The sequence below is a fragment of the Notothenia coriiceps genome, unplaced genomic scaffold (assembly GCF_000735185.1).
Source record: "Notothenia coriiceps isolate Sejong01 unplaced genomic scaffold, NC01 NC01_scaffold00004300, whole genome shotgun sequence".
NCBI classification, from domain to species: domain Eukaryota; kingdom Metazoa; phylum Chordata; class Actinopteri; order Perciformes; family Nototheniidae; genus Notothenia; species Notothenia coriiceps.
The window spans coordinates 76,773-88,795 of record NW_011337001.1 but is presented as its reverse complement, the minus strand read 5'-3'; the positions used below and the strand labels follow the sequence as shown (position 1 = coordinate 88,795).

Genomic DNA, 12,023 nt, shown 5'->3' with positions numbered 1-12,023 from the left:
TCTTACTCCTCCTTCGGACCAAAGTTTTCCTTTGTTTCCGCTCGAAATAATAATAAATAAATATTTCGACTTGTTTTTGTTCTTAGGTTTTTGTCCATGGTCCATCGTAGGTTATGTTTCCACTATCTCTGGTTGTACTTCCCGCTTGTCCTTGCTGTTTTATTTACTTGGCTGTGTTTTTGATCCCGGTGGTCCCACCCACCTCCCCCAGACCTCCTGCCCAAAACCCGACTCTCGTGTCCTTCGTGTCGCCTCCTGGGGCCTTCCCTAGGAGGCCGCCTGCCGGGCCCCGTTCCGTCTCAGGGTTCCACCCCGCTTCTTCGGTGTGTCGCCCGCGCTTGAGTCCTCCGGCTCGTACTCCCGCTTCCGTCTCGCGCGTCCTTCTCAGTCCCCGGCCCTCTGGGAAGCTCCTGCTCTGACGCCGTCCTTTCTCAGGTCCCCGGGCCGGAGGCTCCGGCTTCTGGCGTCGAGAAGTCCCCGGCCCCGGAGCTCCCCGCTTTCTTGTTCTGTCGAGGCCTCCAGCCTGGCGTCCTGGGCCCACAGGTCGGGCTTGTCCTATAGGCCTTCGGGCACCCTGTCCGAAAGCCGTCCTAGCGGGGGTGCCCTTCTCCTGGTCCTCAACCGTCCTGGGGGCCGTCTTTCAACAGCCCGCCCTGGGGGTCTCCTTTGTCCTGTATCCTTAACCGGTCCTGGGGGGCCATCCTCTCATCAGCCGCCCTGTGCAGGTTGCCCTGACCTGTACCTCGACCGTCCTGTGGGTCGCCTTGGAGGGTTGGCCGTGTCCTGGTATCCCAACCCGTTCCTGGGGGCGCCGGCTTCTCATCAGCGCCCGCCCTTGGGGGTGCCCTGTCCTGTTGATCCCCCAACCGTTGCTGGGGGGCCGTCTTTTCAATCAGCGGCCCTTGGGGGTTGCCCTGGTCCTGGTACCTTCAACCGTCCTTTGGGCGGCCGTACCTCTCATTCAGCCGCCCCGGAAGGTTGGCCGGTGTCCTGTGTCCCAACCGTTCCTGCGGGCCATCTTCTCATCTGCCGCCCTGGGCGGGTTGCCAATGTTCCTGTAGTCCACGGCCTTTGTACGACGACCCGGCCTTGGTACTGGCCGACCCACGGCCTTGGAACCGGCGACCCGGCCTTTGGTACCGGCGACCCCGGCCTTGACCCCGGCCTTGGTACCGGGGACCGAACCCGGCCTTGACCCAGACCCTTGGTACCGGCGACCCTGTCTTGGCCCCCGCAACCTTGGTACCGAACATCCCCGGTCATTGACCCCGGGCCTTGGTACCGACGGGACCCGGTCTTTGACTTGTTGTGTACGAACCCCCGGCCTTTGGTACCGACGACCCCGGTCTTTTACTTTGTTTCTTAGGTATTCTGTCTTGTGTGTCTTTGTCCCGACCATTGGACCGAGACCCCTTACTGTGGTGTACATCGGACCTGAACTCGCTGTGTTGTTGTTTGTATTTGTTGTTAACCTCCTAGGCATCTGCGGGTTTTTACGGTCTGGCTCAAGGTCTCTTGCCGAGGACAAACTGTCCTTCGTCCTTGACCCCTTTCTTCGTCTGAACTTGAGGTCTGTCCTTGTGGTGGTTTAACGCGCACCACAGTTTTACCCTTAACCCTCCGTCCTCGGTCGACGGGCCCCGGGTCGTCCGTCCCCTATTGTTTTGGGCTCCTCCTTTGGTTTAGGCGTCGATCCATCCTTAAAGTGGTTCAGACCAAAGAGGTTATCAATAGACCGGGGCGCGGAGATGGCTCTTTTGTCTTGGTAGGAGCGTCGTTTTTGGGTTGTTAGTGTGTGTGTGTTGTTGTATAATCGTTTTTGGGTATAGGATTGTGTCTAGACGACCCGGGTAATAGACCATAAGTTGTTTGTCCATCTTTCATCCTTGTGTGTTTGTCTTACTCTCCTCCTTTGTTTTCCGGGCTCGAATAAGTTGTTTTCGACTTGTTTTTGTTCTTTTAGGGTTTTTTGTCCATGGTTCCATCGTAGGGTATGTTTCCACTGTCTCTGGGTTGCTACTTTCCCCTTGTCTTGCTGTTATTTTATTACTTGCCTATTTTTCCCCAACCCTGACACAACCCTCCCAAGTTGTCCCAACCCTAGGTATTTCTACTTTTACTTTATACAAATCTAAGTACTTTTGCCACCTCTGGTTTTATCAGCTTCCCAGTGGAACAGTTTATGGGAAAAATCAGGCAAATGTTGACACAGTCAGAATCAGAGTAAGCATTCTTAACTTATAGGCTATTATGCCATTTATCCCCCATTCGGAATTTGACTGTATCAGAGAAGAGGTAGGCCTATGTCTAAAGAAATCTCATTTGCAATAGAACTGTACCAGATATTTCCATACAACTACTGGTTAGTGTTCAATAGCACCCTAGACAATTCAGTAATGGTATATTTTTTAGGGATTTCTGTTTTTCTGATCAATGAGAGAAAAGTGATTGAGTCCTATGTTCCTATCACCAAAAAGTACAATTTCCGTCTAAACTAAAACTAAGTTTACAGGACTATAATTCAGTATTTTTTTAGTTAAATAATTGTCTGACTATTTAGTGATGTAGGACAGCCACCTGGTTCATACCTCAGCAAATCTGAAGAGGAAAAGAGTTGTCATTCTCAAGTTATGGGCTTTTTAGTCACCATCCCCATATTCGGCCTGGTCTAATTTGGCTCTCTTTCAGGGATTTGGGTAGTTCTAAAGAACAACCCAAAAAAACATTTTTTCCCCCAAAATAAAATTTGACAACAATCAATTTAATTAATGGGAGACCCTAAAGATAAGAAAAATCATTGTTGTCATTTGTTCTACCTCGGGTAGGGGTATCTCAAAATCTGAGGGCCCTTCCCAGTCCGGAAGAGGGCAGTAAAAGCGTTAAACCTCGTAGAAGAAGAAGAAGAAGAAGGCTTTCTGTCAGTCAGCTGCCTTTTCCATTAAATAAAAAACATGACGATGTTGACAACTACGACGCTCTCAGTGCAGCTGCACTAAAAGCACAGCACTGGATGGATACAGCGAGGGACACTGGATATTCTGTTTAACTAAATAAGTTAAAAACTGTGAGTGACGATGTAGTATTAGTGTGTTGTCTGGTGTTTAACAGAGGCTAGCTACGTTGCTAATGTTAGCTAGAATTAGGTAACGTAGCCATGTAAATAGCTGATGTTACGGGGCGTGAACTCCTATTTGTTTGCGTTACATGTATTTTACACTATAGACACTGGGGGTATTAATGTCAGTTAGTTTAAGTTACTGCTTTTCATGTTGTTTGACTGATTTCACCTTTGACGTTTCACTAAAGACAATTTTTAAAAAAAGGTCCACCTTTACCAACTGTACTGAGCTAACGAGAAGTTAGCATTGCTTGACAACTGACAGCAACGTATGTTAACGTATGCGGCTAGCTAACGTGAGTCTTATAGCTTCTTGGAAACGAGTAACAAAATAGTGTCATTCATTTCAAATCACTTATTAACATGAGTTAACCAGGATCGTATTCTAACTAATTTGCATGTATCAAAGGTACGCAACTTTTGCCAATTTTAGCTAACTAACTCACTTCCGCAGGTTCTTCGAGTTCTTGGTTCGGGACACACACCATTTTTATAAGTTGATAAGTGGGCCGCAAACACTGCAATGCCTCTGCTGTTTTTGGAGAGGTTTCCTTGGCCCAGCCTGCAGACCTACACTGCCCTGAGTTTGGCTTTGCTTGCTGGCAGCATCTTTAGTGCCTACACCACTGTGACAGACCCGGGCTTTGGGGTCTTGGAACCAGACGAAACACCAGCTGCCCCTGATGTGGATCTTGAACATCTAAACAATGATATTACTAACACAGAACTGGCAACCACTGTCCTGTGGTATCTTGTCACTGACAGTCTCTTTGTATGGGTGAGTACTGTCACCTAGTCTTTAACTATTAATGGCTAAATTAGATTATGTGTTTCTTATGAAAACTAATTGTGACTATATTCTCTGTCCTCCTCCAGGTCTTGGTTAACACATTCTGCTGTTCTTTGATGTTAATAGCTAAAATGATTCAGTTTATGGTTTTCGGCCCGCTCAGAGTCAGTGAGAAGCAGGTGAGTTAATGTGTGAAAAATATACTACGTTAAATTATTGCATTTTAATGTATACAAATGACCAACTAGTTATTTATTTCGTTAGTTAAGTTATTCCCAATGCTTAAAACATGTTAAATAATATCTCCACTGTTAGTCACGGTACCAGTTAATGAGTTTTTGTCCACTTCTAAGCCACATTTTTATGATACGCTTTATAGATCTTGGTCATTTAACTATAGATGTTAAATGGATAAAGGATCTTGGTCATTCAATGTCTGGATTTTACCTTATTTAAAAAACAAACTTGGCAAACATTTCTGATAAGCTCGCAGCCTCTTCGTCTGCTGGGGAAATACAGATTGTTTACCTTGCAGAGCCAAGCAACTATGGAAATGGTGGTGAAGACAATCATGATTCCACATACCTTCTGCTTCAAGGCACTACCAAACTCTCTCTTTTATTACTATTTGAAAGACAGACCTCTAGATGCAGGAGTTTCACATGTTTTGCCTTAAGATGATGATTGAAACTACTTTCATGCCGCTGTGTAGACCTGCCAGAGAAATGCATCTAATTTTATGTTTTTGTCTATTCCTCAGCACCTGAAAGATAAGTTCTGGAACTTCATCTTCTACAAGTTCATTTTCATCTTTGGCGTATTGAACGTGCAGACAGTGGAGGAGGTGGTCATGTGGTGTTTATGGTTCTCCGCCCTGGTCTTTCTCCACCTCATGGTGCAGCTCTGCAAAGACAGATTTGAATATGTAAGTCATTTAAATTTAACATTGTTTTCTTCTTCTGACTTATTTCAGTGCCCCTAACCATGGTTTATGGCTAGAGGGTATGGTAATCTGAACCAGGACAAGACACCACGTTCATTAAACTATTGGAATTATGAATAAATGATGTTTCATCCAACGTTTGATCCAATCCAACTTAGAAGAGTTACAACAAGTAATGATATTGTACCAACCAACTAATTACTCTACAATACAAAACAGCAGTATTATCAATAACATATTAGACAATGCACGATATTTCTGGATGGCCCACTAAAAGTAAAAAACATTTATCATACATGGATGCCTTTTCTGGAACCTTAAAGCTCTTTAAAGTGTTTCCTTTCTGCATTTCAAGCCAACATCTCACTGTTGTCATGGGGGCTGTTTTTTCTGCTACAGAGCTGTTATTAGTTCAGACGGGACACAAAGGTTACTTTTAGAAATGTCAGTTATACACAGTTTACCAATGACTTGGAGGCATTGGAAGTAGCTATGTCATCAAGAAAACATAGAGATCCATACATTAAACAAATAACTCCAAATCTTGTTTAAAAAGTGAAGAAATGCAATAAAATGAGAATGATAGGGTTTAATAGACAGGTCTACATGTCCCTGTTTGAAACCTGTTCCTATTTATTCTACTCAGTAAACCTCATTGGAAGGTAGCTATAAGCCTGGCATTGACAAACACCTACAGGTACTTTTATAAAGTGGTCTTTTTGAAAGGTGTGGGGAGTGTCCTCTAAAGGTCTGACAGTAACTAGACTCTCCTCAGCTTTGAATCTAAAAATAGTTCCTTTCACTGGCATGTGAGGGCGCTTATTGGCACGTCCCCGTATCCGATTGTGGTCTGCATGTTGGGGTAAACAAAATATCAAATGTAATCGTCCTCCTTACAAGCAGTGACATTTAAAATGGGCATTAAGTGGGTATGCTGCCTGTGATGTAATGCTGACTCAATGCTGTCAAAATGTACCGTTTTGTGACTGTGTCCTTTACTACACATGGTTGTTTGTTTAAGAGCGTAACTGTCTGGAAGTGTTCGGTTTTGCATCTTAGCTTTGACTCTATGCATTTTGCATGTTTTATTTCCGTCGAGGTCTGTCAGTTGTGTTGGCACAGCTGTCTTCCTTACTGTGCATGTGGTTCTAGCTTTTTGGGTCAGGATGACGCTTGTAGGTAAAACTTCTAAAGATCATAGAGATAAAGGTTTGTCAATGTGCTTGGATTGATGGTACCTGTTTTTTTCCTTTAACTTACTTCCTAGATTGTATTATATTGCCTATAAACAATGTTCTATTTCGCTTTACAGCCTTTCTTAGTTAATGGGCCCAATACTAAGGCTTGTGTGTGCATGAGAGCAGGTTTAACCCAACAACATTATGCTGGCTTAATTCATTATTTAATAGGAATATTCTTGTGAGTTTTACCATTTCATTAAACAGTTTGCCATCAAACCAATAAGGCTCTTTGAGCCGAACACAGAGCCATCCTCAACAAGGCTGGACAGTGACACTGAAGAGGAAGACTCTTAGAGTGTGAGGCCCAGGAAGAGCCCGTTGACTGAAAGGGTTTAGCCAAAATGCAGAGGATTGCTTGAAGGAAGATTTGCATGTTTGATGGGACTTTTTGGAGGGAGAAGGGCTTTTTTCATTTAACATTTTGAATTGGACTTTGTGAGGATCTTTGGATGGGGTGTGACTTTTTGTTCATTTTTTAATGAGTGGGGTTGGGGTGGATGAGTAACATTTAACTCAACATTCCTGTTTTCGTTCTTCAATGAAACAAATAATTATTGAATAAAATAATTAAAACTTGTTCTGTTCTACTTAAAAAAAAATCTGTTGAAATGTCATGTTTTTTTTTGTTTAATTTTGCATCGAATATTTCCAAAATTCCCCAGTTTAACTTCCCATGGAAACTTTCCGCCGCTTTGCAACCCTAGTTCTAACAGACCCTCATAAACCATCACAAGCTCTCTGAAAAGACAATACAAATATTTGGATGTAATGAATAAACTTTGACTCATAATTCTAATTTTCTTCCCTGCAGCTGTCGTTCTCCCCCTCCACTCCCATGAACAGCCATGTGCGAGTGCTTTGTCTGCTGGTCTCCCTGCTGTTGGACTGTTGTGGTCTGGCCATTGGCTGTGGGGGTCTGCTGGGAGCTTCTCATGGCATGCACACCTTCAGCTTTATGGCAGCAGAGGTGAGAAACAAGGAGACACAACTGTAGAAAAGTGGGTGTCCTAGGTATGGACAAAGGCAGGATGATTGAGGGCTCATATAAATGAAGCTTCAGGTTAGGACTATATATTTCTTAAAGATATATCAGTTTATGTCAACAATTGTTATTTTAACTTATGTCTCAAATGAGCCTTGGACAATCTGTATGTGTGTTTCATGTGCAATACTGCAAACATGTTTTTTAGAAAACAATAGGACAATAAAGCAGGAAAAGCTTAGTTTTCATTTAAAATATGTATAGTGGTTGCATTTCATTTGATGTGTGCCAGTGACCCAGTTTTGAGCATGCCGGCTCAGGAGCATGGCTCTGGGGGCTCTGGGACAATCCCTAATGCTCTCAGTAACAACTGCTTTGTCTGCTATGACAAGGCATAATCTCTGGTGGAAAAGTAGTATTTACTTGATCCAGAAGCTGCAGAAGTCTCCATAAAGGAACACGTTTAAAAAGAGAGGTTTAGTTTTATAAATACACACATTAACTCTGCAGCTTTATCTAATTTCCTTTTTAATTGTTTAATCCACAGCTGACATGTAATATTTGGGATCTTATCAATATCTCTATGGAACATTGACTACCATTATGTCCTTTTTCTCCTCAGTGTCTGCTTGTGACTGTACGCACTGGGCATGTCATCATGCGGTAAGTCCCTTCAAAGGCTCCTTATATTACATGCATGCACGTGAGCATGCTGCAGCACTGCAGATGAGATAGACTGTGCAGATTTAGAATTGGGGGCTAATGTTAGTCGTGCCCTTGTTTTTCTCTGGTTCTATTACACTAGTGTGAAAGGTTTCTTTGTCCCAAAGAGAGTGGCTGGGATTATAAGAGCAGCGGATACAAATCTAATCGGCCGCGGTGCGCATATATACTTACGGATTTATCTAACGTTGTGTTAACGTGTGTCTCTACACACCATATGTTGTTGTTTGAATATTTCAAACCAAGCATACTGGCATAACGCTGTTAAACAGATGTTAGTCTTTCCTCTTGTTAGTTATCCTGAGATGTTAGTTTGCAGCTTCTGATGGCAATGTTGCCTGTTTAATCTGCCCAAAACACCATCTTCATTTTATGAATTTACAATTCCCATTCACGTTAAAGGCTGTATCACCACCATTCAGTTTAAATATCACCAGTGTTATAACAGAGTTATACATGTCACCGCAGATATTCTATTCATCTGTGGGATCTGAACCATCCAGGGACCTGGGAGAATAAGGGCACATATGTCTATTACACTGACTTCGTTATGGAGCTGGCTATGCTCTTCCTGGACCTGATGCATCATATCCATATGCTGGTAAGAAAAAAGTGAAGCATGTGTCTCTATGTAGCGTCATCATCATTTCATCTGCCCCTCTCTCATGTATTACTCTCAATCTTTAATCATTCTGTATCATTAGCTCTTTGGAAACATCTGGCTGTCCATGGCTAGCTTGGTGATCTTCATGCAGCTGCGGTATCTCTTCCACGAGGTCCAGCGCCGTGTCCGCAGACACAAGAACTACCTTCGTGTCATCAACAACATGGAGGCCAGGTAATAATATATATATTTGATTGCATTTTTATGTCATTGTTTTGTAGTTTTTTGTTGGTATAGTTCAATTGTTTCTCATAAATCCATCGACCACCAACTGTTTCATCATTATGTACTCTTATTTTTATCTTTGCAGATTTGCCGTGGCAACTGCAGAGGAGCTGACAGCTAATGACGATGACTGTGCCATCTGCTGGGATACCATGTTGACCGCACGCAGACTACCCTGTGGCCATCTCTTCCACAAGTAACGTGTTTTTTTAAGCAGCATCCCTGCTTGGACTTAAACTGGCTTCCTACATAGCTTACAGAATAAAGATGGCTGAAGGAGAGGCTAAAGGAATTGTAGGCAACTGGATATACCATCCCTGAATAAAGTATCCTTCATTTGGTTAGTTCCCAAAACAGACCCGACTGTGGAACTTGTATTAGCTTTTATAAGATATTTTTTGTTTGGATATGTATCTCCTGCCCTCTCATTATACCAGTTTAAGCTTCCCTGCACACATTCTGATGTTAAGCTATAGAAGACTTGTTCTGATACCTTAAATAATGTCAGGTTCTATGCAGAGAAATGCCATTATAACATTAGCGAATTGTGGTTGTGTTTCCAGCTCTTGTTTGCGCTCATGGCTCGAACAGGACACCTCCTGTCCAACATGCCGGACATCCCTGAACATCAATGGGGACGGGGCCCCGGCGAGAGGCCAGCAGCCAGGCGGGGGCTTGGAAGACAACATCGGCCCCGTAGGAGCCGCTCCAGAGGCCAGACCACACATCAACCACCACAATCACTTCTTCCACTTTGATGGTGAGTCTGTCACACACAAGAGGCGCTTTCACACCGGAGTACTTTTCCCGTATTTTCCCAGAAATAGTTCCGATAGTTCCTGCGATGTTGCGTTCACACCAGGGAACCTTTTCACCCCTTTTTAGTCCCTGCTAGAGAGCAGGTACTTTCCTGGGAGAAAAAGGTTCAGATTTCTGATTGGCTGGGCGAATTGCAAACCACGCCCCGTAAAACTCTGAAAAGTTTTTGCGAAGCCACCATTTTATTTCCTTGCATTAGCATTATTACCATTAGCATTAGCCCAGCGCACCAACGGAGAGAGAATAACTTATGGCAACACAAAATAAAACGTGGGATCGGTGTAGTGATGAGGAGGTGTCGCGCTTCCGGTGATTTACCCGGGGCTTCGGGTGGCGATTTACTACCACCCAAAGTCCCGGAGTCCGGGGGGGCTCCGGGACTTCGGGGGGCAGTATACGCCGTGAAGTTGTTGCCTGCCAGTAAACCCAAAGCAGAAGAAGAAGAAGTGACGTCAGCGGCTTAATTTGCGTAATCCTCCCTCAGGGACTTATTCCGGTGTGAACGGCTGAACGCGAATTACTAGATAGTTCCGGGAACTATTCCTGGGATAAGTAGTTGGTGTGAAAGCGCCTAAGGAAGGTGTTGTGGAAGTGACCTTACCTTATCAGGCTGTGAATGACAATACATTCTAAAATCCATTCATTCTCTTACAGGATCTCGCATTGCCAGCTGGCTGCCCAGCTTCTCAGTGGAAGTAATGCACACCACCAATATCTTGGGCATTGCTCAGGCCAACAACTCTCAGCTCATGGCCATGGTGAGTTCATGTTTACAGTCTGTTGACATTCTTGTTGGTTTTATGAGAGGTGATACACAGATAGCAATTTGAGGCCACGTATTTGGTTTTGGTATAGTTGATATGCATAAATCCAGTTCTGTCATCAATTAGTCACTCTCTACTCCCTGTCTGTCTGTCTGTTTATAAGTAGCCAATGTTGCCTGGGTTTTGTACCATGACCCTTATTTGACTTCCTGGTTAATGCGTGTTGACACAGAGATAACAACTTTATTTAATCAACTGAGTCATTTGAAAACTGTTGATTACAAAAGATGCCAAGGGTATTTAAGTGAAAATGTAAACCGCTTTATACCTAAAAAGATCATGTATACTGTATGTTTCAGACCCGTTTCTTTCATTTTTTCAAGTCACAACAAAGTTTTCCATCTCCAATAATCACTCTCTAAATAATGTCCCTATTGCTTTTTTAATGTTTGATGAACCTTGTGGTCATCAGGCCCATCAGATCCAGGAGATGTTCCCTCAGGTGCCCCCCTACCTGGTGATGCAGGATCTGCAGTTGACCCGCTCTGTGGAGGTCACCACTGACAACATCCTGGAGGGACGCATCCAGGTGCCTTTCCCGACACAGGTCACTCAAATATTTCTCGGATCTCTGTTTGACTTCCCTTTGGTTTACCTAAAGCAGTGGTCACCAACCTTTTTAAGCCCAAGATCACCGACCTCGGCCTAGGTGAAAGGCGAGATCTACCTATTGCAGAATTGAGTGAAAAAGACGGCCCAAACAATGCTTCCAATTTGAGGCCTTTTATATAGGCTAATTGCATCTGAATTACTGTTACAATGAAGGCTCCATGTTCAGCTCACGGCATATAGGCAGGGGTAAAGTGCTATTGGGGGGTGGACCTCACCTCACCTCCTCAAGAGGGGTCCGGGGGGATGCTCCCCCGGGAAGATTTTTTTTTTAATATTGAAGTTGAAAGCATCAATCTGGTGCACTTTGAGAGCAACATGAAGAGTTCACTGTTCAAAATTGAAATTGAGCATTTTTATTTCTCTGAATGTATTTAAGGCACGTCTAAATGAAATGCTTTCTGACACTCTGGGAATTTGTAAATGTTGAATATGTAAATATGATATCCTCNTACTTTGAATTAAGGTTCCAGTTTCAATAAAACCTGTACTATTTACACCTATGTTTTAGAGGCTTGCAATTTAGAACTAATACACTTTATTGTATTGGGTTACTACCCAATACAATAAAGTGTATTAGTTCTAAATTGCAAGCCTCTAAAACATAGGTGTAAATAGTACAGGTTTTATTGAAACTGGAACCTTAATTCAAAGTACAGTATACAATTCTTCAAATAATTCAGTGAGAGGTCAAGTATATAGATACTAGAATATAATGTTAAATGTCAGGTTCCTCAGAAACGTTAGGTGATGTTGACATTCTGCACAGCAGGTGCAGAACTCCGTACAGCAGTGACCACCAACTGGCGGCCCGCGGGCCACATCCGGCCTGCCAGACATTCTCATCCGGCCCGCACAACGGGGGTCACTGTGGCGTTGGCGTAGTGGCTACTACGTTCGCCTCCCATTTTTTTTACAACGTTTCGTGAGTAAGGTGCAGTACCGGAGTCCAACAGAGAGGCAGCAGCTGCGGGTTAGTAGATTGCGTACTGCGAAACCTTCCCTGCCTTGAAGAAGAATTGATCCTTCTTGTGAAGAGGCTGGTTAATTAGACCCTCCAGAAAAACGCGATTTTGCGATCGCAG

The 12,023-nt window shown here is 43.7% G+C and overlaps 1 protein-coding gene across 1 annotated transcript; it reads left to right on the top strand.

Annotated features, from left to right (window-relative positions):
- Positions 1-3,641: 3,641 nt before the first annotated feature.
- amfra (autocrine motility factor receptor a) lies at positions 3,642-11,734 on the top strand. The gene is made up of 12 exons (XM_010767382.1): positions 3,642-3,896; positions 3,995-4,087; positions 4,669-4,833; positions 6,904-7,059; positions 7,697-7,737; positions 8,266-8,398; positions 8,502-8,635; positions 8,772-8,882; positions 9,250-9,446; positions 10,160-10,263; positions 10,742-10,876; positions 11,711-11,734. Exons 1-12 carry the CDS (start codon positions 3,642-3,644, stop codon positions 11,732-11,734), a joined length of 1,548 nt encoding a protein of 515 aa, XP_010765684.1.
- Positions 11,735-12,023: the final 289 nt, after the last annotated feature.